Consider the following 19079-nt stretch of genomic DNA (forward strand, 5'->3'; position numbering starts at 1 on the left):
CCCCAGCCTCCCAGGTGCCCGCCATGATGACCCTCAGGTGGCAGTGACTCAGGTGTCACTGTACAAGACATTTTCTCCTGCTGAGCAGAAGGTATCACCCCTGCAAACTACCTCTTCCCACAACGTCTTTCTCCCCTGGTACCAAAAAGAACCCTGTACCTCCTCCTCCTCCCTCCCGCCAGCGCAGTACCCTTGGTCTTGGAAACCGAAGGGAGGTCTGGCCTGGGGTGGGCGCTCTGCTCTCTCCCCAGCCGACGTCAGCACTGGCCCTCCACGAGGTCCCATACTTGAACGCCCCTGCCCTGTGCCTTGTACCTGGGCAAAGTGAAGAGGAGCAGAGCACGACTCGGCGGAGCTGGGGTGGCCTTGGCAAGGGTCCTGTCCTCACCCCTCCCCAACCTTCTCAGAAGAGGCGTGCGGCCTCCTGGTGACTCAGAAACTCCCGGACGAATTCCATTCTAACTTATTTTGACATGTATACAAACCAACCGTTTAGAGATTCCACTTGTGCAAAGCCCTACTGTGATTTTATGTTCCTGTTTAAAAGAGAGGTTTACTTAGCAATAATTATAAATAAACAAATATTCTTTAGCTAGGTGACTATAAGTGCTTCTTTCCATAGATTTTGGGGTTGCCCCACGTGGCAGAGCAAGTGTCACTCTCCAGGGTATGGAGGGGGCTGGAACTGTCCTCTGTACTGGAAAGGACACCTGCAGCACCAAGCACCTGCAGCAAGTTGCACCAAGCCCAAATGAAAGGGGTGCAGGCCAGGGCCCCGGAATTCCCACCACTTGCAGAAAAAAGTTGTTCCACCTCCCTGTGCACCCCTACAACCCAAGGACAGAAGGCAGCTCACGATGCCAGGCTGGGCTTCAGAAGCTGCCTTCTGGGGAGATGCCAGCCCTTTGCTAAAGACTGTCAAGAAGAGGCCGGAAGCCTTGTGCTTTCTCTTGGGTTGGGCCCACCAGAGCCAGCACTCCAGCTTCTCTTCCTATAATGCTGGGGACCTGAGGGACTGATGAGGAAGAAGGGGGGCACACAGACTCACTGGGGCATCCACAGCCATGTTCACAGCCATCGGGAGTTGGGAGTCCCTCCAATACTTAGGAAACAGACTTTGGTTTGCTAAGTATGATTGTCTTTGGTATCTATGTGGGATTGGTTCCAGCTCCCCGACTCCTGTGGATACCGAAATGCAAAGGTTCTCAGGTCCCTTATATAATATAAGAGAACCTACTCACCTCCTCTTATATACTTTATTTTTTTAGTACTGGGGATTGAACCTAGAGGTGCTTAACCACTGAGGCACATCCCCAGCCCTCTTTTTTTTGTGTTTGTTTTTATTTTGAGACAGGGTCTCAATAAATTGGTTAAGGCCTCACTAAGTTGCTGAGGTTGGCTTTGAACTCTCAATCATCCTGTCTCAGACTCCCAAGAGGCTGGGATTACAGGTGTATGCCACCACTCCCGTATCCTCCCATATACTTTATATCATCTCTAGATTACTTGGAATACCTACGACAATGTAAATGTTATAAAACAGGTGTGTGGTAAGGCCTATAAACCCAGCTACTCAGGAGGCTGAGCCAGGAGGATCAAGTTCAAGGCCAACTTAGGCAACTAAGCAGAACCCTGCCTCAGAATAAAATTTAAAAGGGCTGGGGGCTTAGCTCAATGGTAGAGTATTTGCCAAGCACGTGTGAGGCCCTGGCTTCAATCCCTAGTGCCACAGAAAGAGAAGAGTGTTGTCACACTGTGTCATTTAGGGAATAATGACAAGGGGGGAAAGTCTATACATGTTCAGAATAGATGCAACTATTTTTCCTAAACATTTTCAATTCAAGAAATGGTTAAATCCACAGATGCAGAACCTCTGAATACAGAGGACTGACTATATTTATTTTTTCAAGTAAAGATTATTCAACTCTTCCCCCGGACATTATAACACCAAAGAATAAAAATATAATCATTGCACAGAGGATAATGCTTTAAATCAAAGATAGCAGTTCTAGGGCTGGAAGCCAGGGCCTCACACATGCCAGGCAATGTGCTCTACCACCAAGACACATCCCCAGCCCTGGGGCAACTTTTTATCACCTTCATTTGTAGTTTTGCCAAAATGTGGTGAAAATGAACCCAAGTCTGGGAACCACTTGGTCTAGTCTACAGGAGGTGCCCTTTATACACAAACAGGCTCTGCAAAGCAGGCACTGGGTAGGACCTGTTTTTAGTATAGAGAAAAGGGTAAACAAAGGTCTGGAGATGTTTAGAAGGCTAAAAGCATCAAACAATAACAACAAAAGTCATTATTATTATTAACATACAATCTATCAGGAAGTGATAGAAACCCAAAATGGAGACCCAGATAAAATGGCTCATCCTAGGGAATTCCAGGAAACCCACAGGCCTGTGTCCACAGAGTCCCAGCAGCTTCTCAAGCAGCTCCTCAAGCAGCTCCTGTCTCCCCTGTGCTGGCCCGAGATGCTCTGGCCTGCCCCTGGTGGAACCCACCAGCTCTACGAGGGCCTCTCCTTCTGGCCCCAGCGGCCTCCTTCCCCTCAGGGACAAACACAGCAGACAGTTTTGTGAAGAGCTTTTTAGTCACTAAATATGGCACCATGTGTACCGAGGGCAATATAAATTACAGTATGCAAAACATACTGAGCGGCTGAGGTAAAGCACACTGTTCCTGCCTCACGTCACCATGAGGGGAAACACACACATACTTTTAAAAACATCTTGCTTATAAAAATATGTCCCCTAGAAAGGCCTCCAGAGAGGGGCTGTGAGGCTCACCCTCCACCGTGCGTCAGGAGGACCTGCTGCCGCCTCTGCTCTGGCCTGTCCGCCACCACCACCAGGCAGCACCTCCCCTACTGCTTGCCCAGAGCTCTGTCCAGGTTGGTCTTGATGGTGTCCAGGAAGTCTGTGGTGTTTAGGAAGTGTTCATTCAGCTTCACACTGCCAAGGAAACACCATTCACATTAGGGGGCAGCTCTCCTTTCCAAGGCCCTCAGCAGGGCCCTTCCAGGACACAGCCTGAACTTGGGCAAAAGAATGGCCTTATCATGTCACCCAGGCTTGGGCCAAAGGTTACCTGCAGCCCACTGCCAAGGAGCCACAGCAAATTCATCAAGAACCTGGTAGGGTCTGCTTTTCTTTTTCCCCCAGGCAGTGGGGTAATTAGGCACAAGCTCTCCTGGGAGAAATCGGGAGACAGATGGTTCGGGAACAGGGGAAGCAGCTGGCCAGTGGGGACCAACTCACTGGGCCTGGTCTAGGGTGGCTCAACCTACATGACAGGCCCAGGCCCCTGGCTGGGCTGACGCATGAGCGGGACTCATTAGAGGGTCCCCTGGCTTCCTCCCACCTGGCTCTGAGGTCTCAAAAGGGCACCCCTGCCCTCTGCCTGGGCCACGCACTTGCTAAGGCCATGGATGCAGCCAGCCAGGTCCTTGGTCATGGCTCCACTCTCCACAGTCTCCACGCACACCTTCTCCAGAGTTTGTGCAAACCTGTAGGAGTCAGGGCAGAGGGAGACCCCAGCTGTGCAAGGCCAGGATCCAGACTCAGCCCTAGGCCAGATCAGGCTCCTCCTCAGCACTTACCTGATGAGATCCTGGTTCCCGTCCAACTTTCCCCGGTGTTCCAGGCCACGCGTCCAGGCAAAGATGCTGGCAATAGGGTTGGTACTGGTCGGCCGGCCCTGGGGATAGGGTTCACAGGGATCAAGAGCTGAGTGGGTACTTGAGAAGCTCCCCAGATGTAGCTGCCCACCTCTAGACTGATGGCCCAAGCCCATCCTCCTAGCCATCAGGCTGTGGCCTCTGGGGTGGATTGCCATCATGCAGCCACATGACCCACACTCACCTTCTGGTGCTCCCGATAGTGGCGGGTGACTGTCCCATGAGCAGCTTCAGCCTCGATGGTCTTCCCATCCGGGCAAACAAGCACAGATGTCATCAGGCCAAGGGAGCCAAAGCCTGAAGGGTGGAAAGATTCTCATCAGTGCTGGTACCTTAGGTTACACCCGGAGGGTGAGTCCTACCTAGTCCCTTCAAACTGCTGTTGTTACTGCTCTTGGATCTTGTCCCCATGTCCACCCAAACTGGAACTAGGACAGAGACTGCATGTCCACCCTTGCTGTGGGTCCACAGGGTCCCCAGAAGGCAGGGATCCCTCAAAGTAACTATCATCAGCACACTAACATGCATCTGTGTCCCCCTCTCCAAACACCCCAAAGTTTGTGACACTCAGCACCTAAGACCACAGAGTCCTGAGCCTCCCAGGAAGCTGCATCAAGCAGAATAAATAAAGCAGTTGGCAGCCATTTCACAGTGACCACTTTCTGCTTCTCTGAGACCACTTCTCAAGCTTTGTGATTTATTTCCAAATTTCCCCCCAAGTCCAGATGTCAGCTCAAATGACCTTTTCTGTTACCATGGCTCTGGAGTTTCAAAAGTACCTCCAAGCACCAAAATAAGGACTTTGAAGGTCTGAGAAGAAGTGGACCTTCTTCCATAGGAAAATGACTTGTCAGGGCTGTGGATGTGGCTCAGTGATAGAGCGCTTGAGTTCAAACCCCAGTCCCCTCAAAAAGAGAAAGAAAAAAAGAAAATGGTTTGTCCCTGATTTCTTTCTTTTCTTTTTCTTTCCTTCTTTTTTTTCTTCCTGGTATTGAGGATTAAACTTGGGAGGTTATTACTGAGCTATATCACCAGCCATTTTAATTTTATTTATTTGTACTGGGATTGAGCCCAGGGGTGCTTAACCACTGAGCCACATCCCCAGTCCATTTTATTTTTTTATTTAGAAACAGGATCTCACTAAGTTGCTGAGGCTGGCTTTGGACCCTTGATCCTCCTACCCCAGCCTCCTGAATCACTGGGATTAGAGGTATGCACCACTGCACCCAGTTCAGCCCTTTTTATTTTGAGATAAGATCTCGTTAAGTTGCTGAAGTTGGCCCCCTTTGCCATTTTAACCTAGACCTTCATGCTCACCAATTCCTTATATACTTAAGGTTAATTTTCATGCTTTTCTTGTCTGCTATGGATTTTTTTTTTTCTTTCTTTTTTTGCTGGTGACAACCCAGGGCCTCGCATGATGCATGCTAAGCACACACTCCACCTCTAAGCTAAACCCCTGGTCCCTGCAATGGTTTCTCATACTTCAATCCTTCTAGCAGGCTCCAGCTGCCTCAGTATGCATCTGGATGGGAGTGGCTCTGGTGAGAGGATCAGCAATGAACTTTTGGAAATAAACCAAAGGTTTACAGAAAATAAGACCTTTTCATTGCACCATGTCATGTGCTTCTATGTTTCCCTCTTCAGGAGCTGCACCTCACCTACTTCATGCCACCTTCTTTTTCCCTTTCACCCCTCATCTTGAATGCAGCCACTTCCATCACCTTTCCTGCTCTTGTTCCCCATGAAATTGGGCTGATCTCACTGCTCTCTAATGGCCTCACACGTGCTTTCAGCTGCAATCTAGTTTGGGGGTCTGCCATCATTCCCTGTATTCTCCTGCTTCCCTGAAGTTTACTGTATAGAATGCACTCCTTCATTTAAAAAGTATCCACCTGTAATCCCAGGAGGCTGAGACAGGAGGATGGTAAGTTTGAGACCAATCTGGGCAACTTAAGGAGACCCTGTCTCAAAAAATAAAAATATAGGAGTGGGGTGTAGCTCAGTGGTAGAGCCTCCCAGTTAGTACTCAATAAAGTACTTACTTCTCAAATAAGTCAAGTAGCCCCAGTATGAGTTCCTGTTCCCTTTTCTCTGAGGCCAGTCTTAGAAATATCCTAGTCCAAACCTAGTTTGTGGGCCTCCTTCACTCACTATATGTCTGGGAGTCTGCAATAAATCCTGCCACTACCCTTGAGTTTTCTATCTAAAGGACCTGAAAATTTCCCCAACCAAGACCAACAGCCATCCCTGTGGGGAGTGGGTCCTCCCAGCATACCCTGGGCCAGGATGTCCGACTGCACGTCTCCATCGTAGTTCTTGCAGGCCCACACAAAACCACCTGAAGACTTGAGGACCTGGGCCACCATGTCATCAATGAGCCGGTGCTCATACCAGATCTTATTCTTGTCAAAGTCAGTCTTATAGTGCCTGGGAGTAAAAGGGCCTATTGTATGGGGCGGACAGGAGGCTGGCAGGTTGGGTACCCCTCCCTGAGCCTCAGAGCTGAGCAAATGCACTCGGATAGTGACCTCCCCAGGTAGGATGGGGACAGCACACAGGAGTTAAGAAGCTGAGGAGTACTCAGCAGGAAAGGAATAGGCTGTTACTTGTCAAAGATCTCCTGGAAGATGTCCTTGAAACGCCCATCATAAGCCTTCAGAATGGTGTTCTTGGTGCTCATGTACAACGGCCACTTCTTCTGGATAGCGTACTGGAAGCAGCTGTGTGCAAAACCCGAGATAGACTACAGGGAGAGAGAGAGGGCGCTGGCATGGTCCCCCAGCCTGGGGACTTCCAACTCTCCCCAGTGTCCCAAGGCCAGACCCAGCTCCCCAGTTTCCACACAACCATAAGCCCCAGCCACCATAGAGTGGGCACCTTATTTCTAATGGTTCTTATCTCCCTCCAAACTTGGAGAAGCAAGCAGCCCTCCAGCTTTACTTCGGAAAATCACCTCCTCCTCCCCAATGCTTAGGCCTTGTGGCTCAGTTAGAGACAGGCTGGGGGAGAAGGGAGCTCAGGGCCTCACCTCATCGGTATTATACATGCCCATGCCCACGCCGCCCGCAGGGAAGTTGTACACCTCCCACTCCTTGGCACCACTGCCATCCTTTGGAGTGAAGACCATCTTGAATGTGCCAGCTCGGTCTACCACGAAGTCTGTGGCCTTGTACTGCAGAGACAAGAAGATGGCTCAGGCCAAGGGCTCCTGTGGTGGGCCCAAGTCAATGGACTTGGTCTCCCAGCTAGCCTACCTGGTCACCGTGAGCATGCCTGCCAATGGTGATGGGCTTGGTCCATCCAGGGACAAGGCGGGGGATGTTTTTGCAGATGATGGGCTCTCGGAAGACAGTCCCCCCTAGGATGTTTCGGATGGTTCCATTGGGACTCTTCCACATCTTCTTCAGCTTGAATTCTGAGACGAGATATAAAGTAGGCCCATTGCAACCCCTCCTTCCAATCAGAACTTGAACCCCAAGCAAGAACACAGCCAGACAGGAGCCTAAAAGTCATCCTGAGGGAGGTTGTAGAGTCCAGAGTATAACATGTGGGCTCTGGATTCTGCTTACATAAGTGGTTTAGTTGTGAAACAAAAGTAATGATAAAATACCTAGCCTGCTGGGTTGTGAGGACTGAATGAGCCTGTGTATCTGTGACTGGCCCATGGCAAGTCCCCCTTAGTTCCCACATCCTGCCTGGGGGTGGTGCATCCTGAGGGAAAGAACTTGTCTGATGGTCCTGACAGCACACTGCCTTGTTCCTAAAGCTCTGGTGCTGGCCCCAGTGCTAGCCCGTTTACCAAAACTGTGACCCTCTACTTCCTTGTTCATAAAATGTGGATATATAAATCCAAGAATTTGGAAGAAGTAAAGAAAAAAAAAAAAATAGTGACTCCAATACTCTGTGGCCAGGTTCAACCTAGAAGGACAGAAGGTGGCCTGAAGAGTTTGCAGATGTACCCTGAATGCCTCCTCCTTGCTCCCTCATAGTGCAGAAATTAAGGAGAGTTCAGAGAACTCCTCAACCATCTATTTATTTATTTATTTATTTTACTGAAGATTAGACTATAGTAACTTGCCACTAAGCTATATTCCCAACCCTTTTTAATTAAAAAAAATTTTTTTTAAATTCATGGAATTAAAGCCAGGGATGCTTAACCACTAAGCCACATTCCCAGCCCTTTTTGTTATTTTGAAATCAGGCACAGTGGCACACACCTATAATTCCAGCATCTTGGGAGGAGGATCGCAAGTTCACAGTCAGCTTCAGCAATTTAGCAAGGTCCTAAGCAACTTAACAAGACTGTCTCAAAATTAAAAAAACAAAATAAAAATGGCTAGGGATGTGGCTCAATGGTTGAGTGCCCCTGGGTTCACTTCCCAGTACTGGGGGAAAAAAAAAAAAAAAAATGGAGAGAAAGAGACATGGTCTCACTAAGATGCCAAGGGCCATGCTAAGTTGCTGAGGTTGGCCTCGAACTTGTGATCTTCCTGCCTCAACCTTCCAAGTCACTGGGATTACAGGCATGTGACACCACATCTGGGTCACCATCCTTAATTATCGAAATCTGGCCCTTTCTCCATACCCTGGTGTCATTTCACAGAACTTGAGAAAGGCCTCCAGACTCAAGGACCAGCAGCCAGGCCAGGTTTAGAGGGGCACCATACATGATCTCCAGGGCACTGCAATGCCATGACAGTGGCAGGAGGGCACTAACGATGCTCCCCAGGGACCTCTGAGGCTCCCAACACACAGCATTCCTCTGTACAGCATCTCTGTCCATCAGCCTACAAAACAGGTCAGGTCAGAGGGATGGGCTGCCCAAAGTCCATCTCTCTGGATGGACTCCCAGGTCCAAAATCAGCAACATGGCCAACTACCTTCACCCAACTCTTGAGAGGCTGGCCAGGGGAGCCCATGACCCTCCCCTACCCAACCCCTTCCACATCCTCACACCTTCCACACGGGCCTCATCAGGGGTGATGGTGGCACACTTGACAGCCACACTATATTTCTGGGTGGCCAACGCAGAGTCAATGGTGACCTGGTCATCAGTCTGGTCACGATTTGGAAGCCCGAGGTCAAAATACTTGAGCTGGACGTCCACATGAGGCAGGATAAGCTAGGGAAGATGACCAGAACAAGGCATCAGCCTGATAGCTCTGACTGGGGGCAGGACAACCTCTGAGAACCCTTGTGGGCCATGGCAGGGGATACCCAGTCAGCATGGGGACAAGGGAAAGCCAGTGGAGGAGGCAGAGCAGCAAGCTGGGGCCTCAGCAAGGCCTGGCCAGGGCTGGAAGGAGACTGGAGAAAGGTCAGCAGATCAGGTTGCAGTCCTTTGGAAGACTTCCCCATCTGCCCCTGTCATGGCCATCAAGTCAGCTGAACCCCAAGTCCAAGTTCATCTAGATTCCTCTATACAGTGGGGTCCTCCTACTCCTCCCAGGGCTTTGAGATGTTCACAATCAGAAGTGGCAGTCTCAACCTTTCTCCCATGGACATTCACTCGATATGGGACCTTCAGATCACAGCAACTTCAGAAAAGCCAAGCCACCACCCTGAGAACCATTTGCTGGGACACTGCCCTGCATATAGCCCTGCTCCCCTTTCAACTCCTTCTCAGAGAAGTAAGGCAAGGACGGACAGGATCAAGACAGAAAAGATAGAGCGTCAGCCTTAAAGATGCTCCAAGTTTGAAAGTTACTCCGGCTTCTGCACCAACATGAGACAGGCCTCCTCTCTGCTTGATGACTAAAAAACATTAATGGCCCACTCTGGAAAGCAAGATGGCCAGAAGGTGAGACACAGGACTGCTACTGTCCACCTGGACACCCAAGACCTTGTGGGACTGTCAGCTGCGTGGCCAGTTCACCTAGAGAGTCACCCACTTTAGGAGGGGGACCTACCTTCTCCTTAATGAACTGCCAAATGATGCGAGTCATCTCGTCGCCGTCCATCTCCACCACTGGCTTCGCCACCTTGATCCTCTTGTCTGCATCTAGAACCAGACACATGTAGCATGTCACACCTCTCAAGAGGTGAGTGGGAAAAACCTTCTTCTCCCAGCCAGGGCTGCCTTTCACCAAAGAGGGAGCACTGGACAACACAGGGTTCTGGGCTATTCGGTGTCCACTCCCCGTTCTGCAGAAGTTGCTCCCTGTTTGGGGGACCTGGGTCCCCCCACTAAATATGCCAGTTAAGATTAGCCAGAGAGATGTCCATCCCACCCTAGTTGGGGAGAAAGGTCAGCATGGCCAGTCAGATCCCCTCTGTCTGGAATCTGAAGGCAGAGGACACCAGCAGAGGATGACTGCCAGCTAGGCAGCATCCAGCTGCCTTGTCCAGCATCAAATCAAGGAAAAGTTGCCCATGAGCTCCTGCTGCCCAGTTCCTCAGGATGGCTGGATATCCCCCTTGTCCAAGACTCGGTTCTTTTTAGTTTTCCCTTTTATGAGGTACCTTGTGTCCTTCCAATAAAACTGTTGTTTACAACATGAGAGCCCCTGGCTAACTTGAAGGAAGGGGGGAATGGTACAGAACTGTATTGTGTGCCTACAATGTGTCTATAGCGTACTGACCCTTTACATCCCTGATCCCATTCAATTGCAAAAACAGCCCTAAGGGAGGTATCATTAGCTCCACTTTATTTTTTATTTTTCTGGTACCAGGGATGGAACCCAGGGCACTCGACCACTGGGCCAAATCCCCAACCCTTTTTTTTTAGATGGACAGGATGCCTTTATTTTATTTGTTTATTTTTATGTGGTGCTAAGGATCAAACCCAGTGCCTCACAGATGCTAGGCAAGCACTCTACCACTGAGCTACAACACCCCCAGCCCTTTTTTTATATTTCATTTAGAGATAAGTTTTCGCTGAGTTGCTTAGGGTCTTGCTAAGTTGCTGAGACTGGCTTCGAACTCACAATCCTCTTGCCTCAGTTTCCCCAGCCTTGGGGATTACCGGCATGGGCCACTGTGCCTGGTTGGCTCCACTTTAAATGTAGAGAAACAGGCTGGGGATATAGTTCATGGTATAGTGCTTCTCTAGCATGAGCAAAGCCCTTCAGTCCCCAGCACACCACAAACACACACACACACACACACACACACACACACACACAGAGTGGGGAAACTGAGGCTCAGAGAGGTTACTGCCCAAGGTTCCAGAACTCACAAACAGCAGAGCCAGCACTTCAGCCTTATTCAGTGGAAGGACACCTATAAACAGAACTCAGAATCCCTGATTCAGGTTGGCTGAGGTGGGTCAGTCCTTTCAGAGAAGAATCAAGGACTCAGCAAGTGGCTAATGAGAAGCCCAGGTAGGTGGTAGGGAGGCAAACAGGAGCCAGGGAGGTTCTTCTAGCAAAGTCTGACTTACAAGAAAAAACAGCAGTCTGCGAAGTGAATTCCAAAGAAAACTCGAGAAAACAGCCCAATTAATTAATTGGTGCATGCTGTCTTGGACAAGACTTGCTGAATTCTACCTAGCCTGTGGCAGACAGGGGCGCCAGCATGTTCCACTGCCCACAACCTGAAAAGAAGCGGCTGCTGTGGAGTAAGACAAGAACTACATAAAACTTCAGTCATCCCCAAAGGAGCCCTCCTGAGCCTCACTCACGGCCCACTTAACTGTTATGTTACATACAATGTTTACAGATGTCGTGTGTCTTCCAACCTCAAGAAAGATTACACACACCAAATCAGATGAAAGAAAAAAGATGTTTACCTGAAGACACTGAGTTGGGAACCAGGGGTTGTAGTTCAGTGATGAAGCACTTGCCTAGCATGCACAAGGCCCTGGGTTTCATCCTCAGCACACAGAAAAAGTATGGCCACCTAGACACATTTAAAACAAGTGACCAGGGGCTAGGGCTATAGCTCAGTGGTAGAGTGCTTTCCTCGAATGTGCAGGCACTGGGTTTGATCCTCAGTACCACATAAAAATAAATTTTAAAAGATATTGTGTCCACCTACAACTAAAAAAAAAATTTTTTAAAGTGACCAAAGCCTAACAGACCTCAAATGTATTGTTGTCATACAACATATATCTCAGCCTGACTCATGATGACACCCATAAAGAACTGCTAACATAATCCTTAAATTAGATCCTTTCTTTCTTACTTTTTTTTTTTCAGTACTGGGAAGGAACCCAAGGCCTTGTGCCTACTAGGCAAGTGCTCTACCACTGAACTACATTCCCAAACCTAATAAAAAATCTTAAATTATGTACAGCAAAACAACTCACTTTCCAAGGAATGCAAAATTTTTTTTTTTTTTTTAATATCAAAAGCATCTTAAAGATCACTTAAGGAGAAAAAGGGAGGCTCAGGTAGTGTAGTTTGTGTCAAAGGCAGGACAGAGCCAAGTCCCTGGCTCAAGTGCAGTTTCTGGAAGTCCTTGTGGGTCAGATACAGAGAGGCAGAAAATTAACACAGATGCAAAATAGTACCTTTCCTAGAGAACAAAAGTCGTGCCCACTGGGCTTCACTACCCTTCTCAAGATGCAGTGGAGATTTTGAACCCAAGCTACAAAATTCCTTTGCTTTGGTCTGAAGCTTGAGTGGGAAGGGCCTTGGGACTGTAGAAAGTCTGCTGGTTTGTTCTTGAATTAGCTTAGTTTTGTTATTGTTGGGTTTTTTTTTTTTTTTTCTTTTTTTTGGGGGGGGGAGGGGGAGGGTTACTGGGAATTGAACCCCAGGGTCACTTTTCCACTGAGCTACATCCCTAGTCCTTTTTATTTTGAGATAGGATCTTGCTAAGTTGCTGAGGCTGGCCTCAAATTTGAAACCCTCTTGCCTCTGTCTCCTGAGTTGGATACACCACCACACCTGGCTGAACTAGTTTAGTTTTTAATGAGCATCTTCTTTGAGTTAACTTGAGGACAGCTAACTAAATGTTTTTAAAAACTGAACCTAGCTGGGCATGGTGGCACACACCTATAATCCCAACAGCCTGAGGCAGGAGGAACATAAATTTGAGGCCAACAATTTAGTGAGACCCAGACTCAAAAAAAAAAAAAAAAGTGCTGGAGATATAGCTCAGTGGTAGAGCACCTGTGGGTTCCATTCCCTGTACAGAAAGAAATAAAGAACTGAACCTATATCATAATCGGGAACCCTAAGGAGAATCTCACCTGAGGGCCAATCTAAAGATTTCAGCCTCCACCTAGGTTCCACTGAATTGGGGTTCAGGCAGGTAAGCTGTGGATCACACACACACACACACACACACACACACCCAGGAGAAATTTAGGATCAAGATCATGGTCCTTATGTGCATGCAGGTATTGAACTCTTAAAAAACACATGGTAGGGCTGGGGATATAGCTCAGTTGGTAGAGTGCCTGCCTTGCAAGCACAAGGCCCTGGGTTCAATCCCCAGCACCGCAAAAAAAAAAAAAAAAAAAAAAAAAAAAAAACCACATGGTATACTTATTTATTCAGCAGCAGTTAGGTGCTAACTAAGCATCTCTTCTGTGGGATAGTGAAATGCCTAAAACACTGTTTCAGGGAGTAGGTGTAGAAGAAGAAAAAAACCTAGAGATAACAGAGAGGTAACTAAAAGAGCAAGCTGTGCTGTTATCAAAGTCAGGAGTGCTGAGGCCTCCCGGAAAGCACACTCTTCAGAGGAGCAGGGACTAGAATGTGAATTCAAGATGCAGAGACTCAGGCTCAGGTAGTGGATTTCTTAAGATGTTCATTAGTCACCCAATTTTAAAAATCAGGAGATTGCAACAACAATAAAGCAAATAATAATTTTAATAAATGGGCAAAGACTCGAACAGACATTTCTCCAAATATGATATACACTTTTGTATATTATTCGCACCTGGAAAAATGCTCAACATCACTGATCATTAGGGAAATGCAAATCAAAACCATAATGAACCAGTGTTGTGGCACACGCTTGTAATCCCAGAAACACAGGAGGCTGAGACAGGAGAATTGCAAGTTTGAGGCTAGCCTGGAAAACTTAAATGAGTCTCTATCTCAAAATAAAAAGGGACAGGGATGCAGCTTAGTGAACAGGTGCTCCTGGGCTAAGTTACCTACCTGGGTAACTTAGGAAATGCTGTCTCAAAATAAAATTTTAGAAGGACTGGAGCCAGATGCAGTGACCCATGCCTGTGATCACAGTGACTCTGGAGGCTGAGGCAAGAGGATTATAAGTTCCACGTCAGCCTCAGCCACTTAGTGAGGCCCTGAGCAACTTAGTGAGACTGTCTCAAAAAAATAAAAAAGGACTGTGAATGTGGTTCAGTGATTAAGTGCACCTAGGTTCAATTCCTAGTACCATAAATTAATAAATAAATAAACATAAAAACAGGGGAAAAAAATCCACAAGCTACAATATGGATGAACCTTGAGGGCATTATAAGTGAAATAAGTCACAAAAGATAAATACTATATGATTCTACTTACATAAGGTACCTACAGGAGTCAAATTCACAGAAACAGAAAGTAGAAGGGTGGTTGCCAGGGACAGGGGGAGGGGAGAAGAAATGAGTTCCGGTTTAATAAACATAAAGTTTCAATTTTGCAAGATGAAAGAGTTCTGGAGATGGCTAGTGGTGATGGTTACACAACACTACTGAACTGTACACTTAAAAAAAAATCAGTTATGGGGCTGGAGATACAGCTCAGTTGGTAGGGTGCTTGCCTCACATGCACAAGGGCCTGGGTTCAATCCCCAGCACCACTTAAAAAAGTAAAAGTTAAGATGATAAATATTATAATACATTTTTTGCCAAAATAAACAAAAATAATAAGAATTTAAACCATCTCTCCCTATAAGAAAAAAAAAATTTTTATGTAAAAATATACTCAGGTGCAATGCACATTCTTACCCTCTCCACTTTCTTACCATGCAACTCTCACCAAAAGATCGGAATGTGGGGGAAGCCCCCAATTCTGGGGAAGAGGCTCATGTATCTTCCTGATTTCACTCCTCCCTTTCTCTCACACCCACATCCAAAGTATCAACAAAACCTACTGGCTCTTCCTTCAATAGCAATCCAGAATCCAGTCAGTTTCTCACCACTCACTGCCCCACCATCCAGTCCATCCAAGCCAGGGTACTCTCTGGCCAGGGTATAACTATCATCTCCTACCAGGTCCCTGAAGCCAGGGTTAAGACCTAAGTCAAATCAAAGTACCCTCCTCAAAACCCTGCAAAGCCTGCTTTTTCTCGCACAATAAAGGCCAAAGTCCTCAACAATGGCTTATAAGCTAGGGGTGTGGCTCAGGAGTAGAGCTCTTGCCTAGCTTGTACAAAGCTCAGTTTGATCCCTAGCACCACTAAATAAATAAATTAATAATAGTTAGAAGCTAGGCACTGTGGTGCATGCCTGTAATCCCAGTGGCTCAGGAGGCAGATGCAGGAGGATCTCGAGTTCAAAGCCAGCCTCAGCAACTTAGCAAGGCCCTGAGCAACTCAGCGAGACCCTGTCTCTAAAAAAAAAATATTAAAAAGGTCTGGGGATGTGGCTCAGTGGTAAAGCGCTCCTGAGTTCAATGAGTTCAATCCCTGGCACAAAAATAGATAAATAAATAAATAAATAAATAAATAAATAAATAAATAAATACAAACCTAGAGCCTTCCACTGCTCTTCCTGCCAAAACTTATTCATCTCCTGTCACTCACCATAGTGCTTCTCCTCTGCCCCTCCCATGGTGGCCTTGACACCTGCAGGTCCTCTTTCCCTGATACCTAAATGCCCTGTTTCCCCTTCTCAGCACTTCATTCTCTGAGGTCTTTTCTGTCTGCCCTATTCAAACTTTCACAGGTATACCTTCCTTTTTTATTCCTTGTCCTCAACTCTCCTGCCCATATGACACACTACACAACTTCTATCATGCTTATTATCTGCCCCCTTCCACATTAGAATTAAAGCTCCATAAGGGCAGGAATCTTTCCTGATCTTATTCCCAGTTCTTACCCCCAGCTTCTTGCAAGGTTATCTAGCACACAAAAGGAACACCGTATTTGTTGAAGCGTTTAATGAATGTCAAGTGAAGGTTAACCTGATCTGTGATCAGGGCTGCCTTGCCCTCCTCTCTCATCCTCCTGGAGTGCACTGCCACACAGAGGCCAGGAGTTTGAGCCCACAGGCTACACTAGAGAAACACAGGCAGCTCTGCCAAGCAATGAGCTCCCTGCCCCAGAGAACCTCACAACCTAGAGTGTACTAATATTTGCAGTCTAGTCTGGAGGTGTAGCTCAGCAGTTGAGTGCTTGCCTAACATGCATAAGATCCCAGGTTCTAACCCCAGCACCAGGGGGGGAAAAAAGGCAGTCTCCTGGCATTTTTAACATGGGTTTACACAGTAAAAATCCAAGGGCAGGTCATAGTCCCTAGCTTCCTGGAATCAGCAGTTTCCAGTACCTCCACCCTGAATGGAATCAGCCCAAGAGGACTCAAATTTAGGTAGATTTCAAGACAGGACCCAGGCTTTCTTAAGTTGTGTGGTTTGATTTTGTTTGTTTTTGCAGTACTGGGGATTGATCCCAGGCCTCATGCATGCTAGGCAAGTGCTCTACCACTGAGCTACATCTCCAGCACAGGCCCCAGGCTTTCCAGAGACGTTTTCCCTTAATACCTACTGGATAAAATACAAGCACCCAAACCAGTTCTGGGGAAAGGGAATTCTGGAGGGAGGTGGGGGGGATGACTGATGGTAACAAGACTCCATGGAGAACAGATAAGAACTCTACTCATGGGTCTTTAGTCATTAATTTGTCCAGGAATCTAAGAGTACAGGTAAGACACCAATCACATCTAAAAGGGGGCAGAGTGAAAAAATTAAGTTTCTGGCTGGAAGTGAAACAAAGAAAGACTAGGTAACTAATTTTCCCATGGAGCAGTTCAGAGTGACCCTTGCTTCTGGGAGCTCTAACTTATCAGAACCACCAGCAGCAGTCGCTGGAGGCTGCAAAATTTGAAAGAGACACGTGTAGGAATTGCAAGGCAGCAAAGATACAGGACGTTTTAGCCAAAAATTATTCTTTCTTTGTCATCAAAGGGAACGCCAAGTATTTTGTCTCCAACAATGTTGCCAGGTAACAAGCTGGCAGAACTGTCAACTGTGTAGTCTGATGTCCAATTCAAAGTACTGGCATTTTCCCTGTTAATAACCACTCCACCCAGGGACTTCTAGAAGGACTTGCAACTGACTGCTTGTTTAAAGTGTATCCAAACCCAGGCCCCAAAGGGGCTTCATTTTCTTGTTAGTATAGTTTTCTGTTGCTTTTTGTTTTGCTTTCTTTTTTTACCATCAAGGCAGAAAAAGGGGGAGAATTGGAAAATATATCTAACTTCTACCACTTTGCTGAAGGTGATGAAATACGTACATCTTCAGGGCCTGGTGTACTTGAAATCTTAAGTTTCGGGGCTGTACCCAGAAGGACAAAAGCAGAAATATCCCTTTCTCCTTAGCAGGGGAGAGGGGAGCTGGGGCCCTAGTCCTTTTACCTCCTCGCAGCCACCAGCTCTGGTCAGTTTCTCCCACTCGGTTAAAGATTATCCACTGTGGCCAGGACAAGCAGTGGGCCCCACTCCCTCTTCCTCATTCTCCAGGCCCACCCCAAAGGACTTCGAGGCAGGATGGGCTGGGAGTTTCTGTGCCAGCAGGAATCAGAAAAGGACAAGACACCTTCCCTGCCTTTTATAGCAGAGAGTTGGGTAGCCAGAGTAAGGGACACACGGATGACCACAGGCCAGGCTCAGCAGCAGTGTGCGTAACGGGGTCTCAGGTGAAATCTGGCTTATTTTGACTTTTGTCTCCTAAGGGAGCTAAAAGTACCCCCAGACGCCGTGAGAAGGACTCCGGAGAAAGTGACATTTTGCGCACGCTGCCAAGTCTTCAAGGCGGGTAAACCAGACAGGGCCAACAATGGAGTAGGGCATGGGTTGGTAGGTAAGAAAAAGCAAGTCAAACCAAGGAGAGGCTCCAGGATGGAACCTCAAGTGCAACGACCAAGGAGAAGCCGGGGGGGGGGGGGGGGGGGGGGCAGTCTAACAAAAGGGGAAAACTGAAAGGACACTCCTCCAGCTGTCGAGTAATGGCTCCAAAAATAGCTGACGTGGGCCTGATGGTGAGGAGGGATTAGAGCGCGCCCGGCTGAAAAGGAAGGGGAAGTGGATGCCTCCCGCTCTCCGCCTTTGTCTGAGCAGGGGCCGCGCCGCGACCCTCCCTCTCGCCAGAGAAGCGGCAGGGTGCTCGAGCCCCCCTTGGTTCCTTGTCTCCCTCCAGGGGCGCAGGCGGGCAACACTTCCTTCGGATCCGGGACTCCCCCAGGACCCCCTCCCGGAATACCTGGGGGCGCAGAGCAGCCCCGAACCCAGCCCTCGCAGGACAGCAATCTCCCGGGCCACCAGTTGCCACCGTCCTTCAAGTCCCCACCGCTGCGCCTCGTGCGGCCCGGAAGCGCCAGACAGGGTAGCGTAGAGCGAGGCCGCCCCCCGGCCTTTTGTGTGCCAGATCCCGCAGTTCCCGGGCCGCTGGCGTCGCGAGTGGCGCTCCCTGGCCCCCGCCCGGGAAGTCGCCACGTCGCGGCACCGGCGCGCGCCCGCCCGGACCCTCTGTGCGGCACTCACAGTGGCGCCGTGGCTGCTCTTGCAGACTGGGGGTGGTCAGGGCCGTCGGCACCCAGGCCGGCCCGGAGCCCGAGGCTCTACAAAGCGAGCGTAAGACCCGCAGGTAGCCGGCCATCCCGAGCAGGGCAGCGAACCAGCGAGCAGCAAGACCCCAGCGCGCAGCAACACTCGGCTGCCTGCGGCGGGGCCGGGCTAGCGCTGGCAGCCGGGACACAACCGGGGCGGGACTGCTAGGGCCCGCCGCCCCATTGGGCCTCGCCGAGAGGAGGCGGGGCCACGGCCCGGCCCCGACCGACCCTTCTTAGGGCCTTGCCAGAGCCTGCCTGACAGAGTACTGCACCCGCGCGTTTTGGGCGCTGCAGCTAACTCAGCTCGGCGGTATTGAGAGGCAGCGAGACTCACTTGGACCAGCGAGGAGCTGACTGCTCCAGGATGCCCCACTGAAACCAGAGTGTTAGTTGACGACACATCACCCTAACCCCTGAGTCCTTCGCATATGAGGGGTTGAACCCTGGGGGCGCACTAACCAAGTGCGAGTTCCGCCTTCTTGACTCAAGACCAAGGAACCTCAAGTCTCTTCAAGCACGCTCTCAGATTCAACTAGTTGCATAGATTGACCGGGGTCAGCAGTTGAAATTCCCCTTCTGTTCCTCACTAGGTTAGACTCCGAGTCTCTGAAGTCCCTTAGCACAGCCAGAGTCCGTTTTCCCCAGTGCCAAAAGGGATGTAATCATAACAGGGCTGCCAGAAGACGTGGGTGAAATTATGTAGTAAAAGGCTTGGGGCGCACT

General features: G+C 48.8%; 1 protein-coding gene and 1 long non-coding RNA gene across 2 annotated transcripts; both read right to left on the reverse strand.

Moving 5' to 3' along the window:
- Positions 1-2283: 2283 nt before the first annotated feature.
- On the reverse strand, positions 2284-18478 carry IDH2 (isocitrate dehydrogenase (NADP(+)) 2). Its single transcript, XM_079125490.1, has 11 exons — positions 18289-18478; positions 9599-9690; positions 8646-8811; positions 6944-7104; positions 6718-6861; positions 6296-6432; positions 5965-6116; positions 3871-3983; positions 3609-3706; positions 3423-3515; positions 2284-2961 (listed from the first exon to the last, which is right to left on the reverse strand). The coding sequence occupies exons 1-11, from the start codon at positions 18401-18403 to the stop codon at positions 2874-2876; spliced, it is 1359 nt and encodes a 452-aa protein (XP_078981616.1). The 5' UTR covers positions 18404-18478; the 3' UTR covers positions 2284-2873.
- On the reverse strand, positions 12361-15226 carry LOC306652909. The gene is made up of 2 exons (XR_013761576.1): positions 13124-15226; positions 12361-13006 (listed from the first exon to the last, which is right to left on the reverse strand). It is a non-coding gene; the product is annotated as an uncharacterized lncRNA (long non-coding RNA).
- Positions 18479-19079: the final 601 nt, after the last annotated feature.

The sequence above is a fragment of the Sciurus vulgaris genome (genome assembly GCF_902686455.1).
Source record: "Sciurus vulgaris genome assembly, chromosome: 2".
NCBI lineage: Eukaryota > Metazoa > Chordata > Mammalia > Rodentia > Sciuridae > Sciurus > Sciurus vulgaris.

What these genes read in the sequence shown, in the direction of transcription:
- IDH2 (XM_079125490.1), bottom strand. Translation starts at nt 18,403, where the DNA reads ATGGCCGGCTACCTGCGGGTCTTACGCTCGCTTTGTAGAGCCTCGGGC. An exon ending in TGATGAGGCCCGTGTGGAAG is followed by an intron (nt 7,105 to 8,645) that starts GTGTGAGGATGT and finishes ATCTCGTCTCAG; the next exon opens with AATTCAAGCTGAAGAAGATG. An exon ending in TGCATCCATGGCCTTAGCAA is followed by an intron (nt 2,962 to 3,422) that starts GTGCGTGGCCCA and finishes TTTCCTTGGCAG; the next exon opens with TGTGAAGCTGAATGAACACT.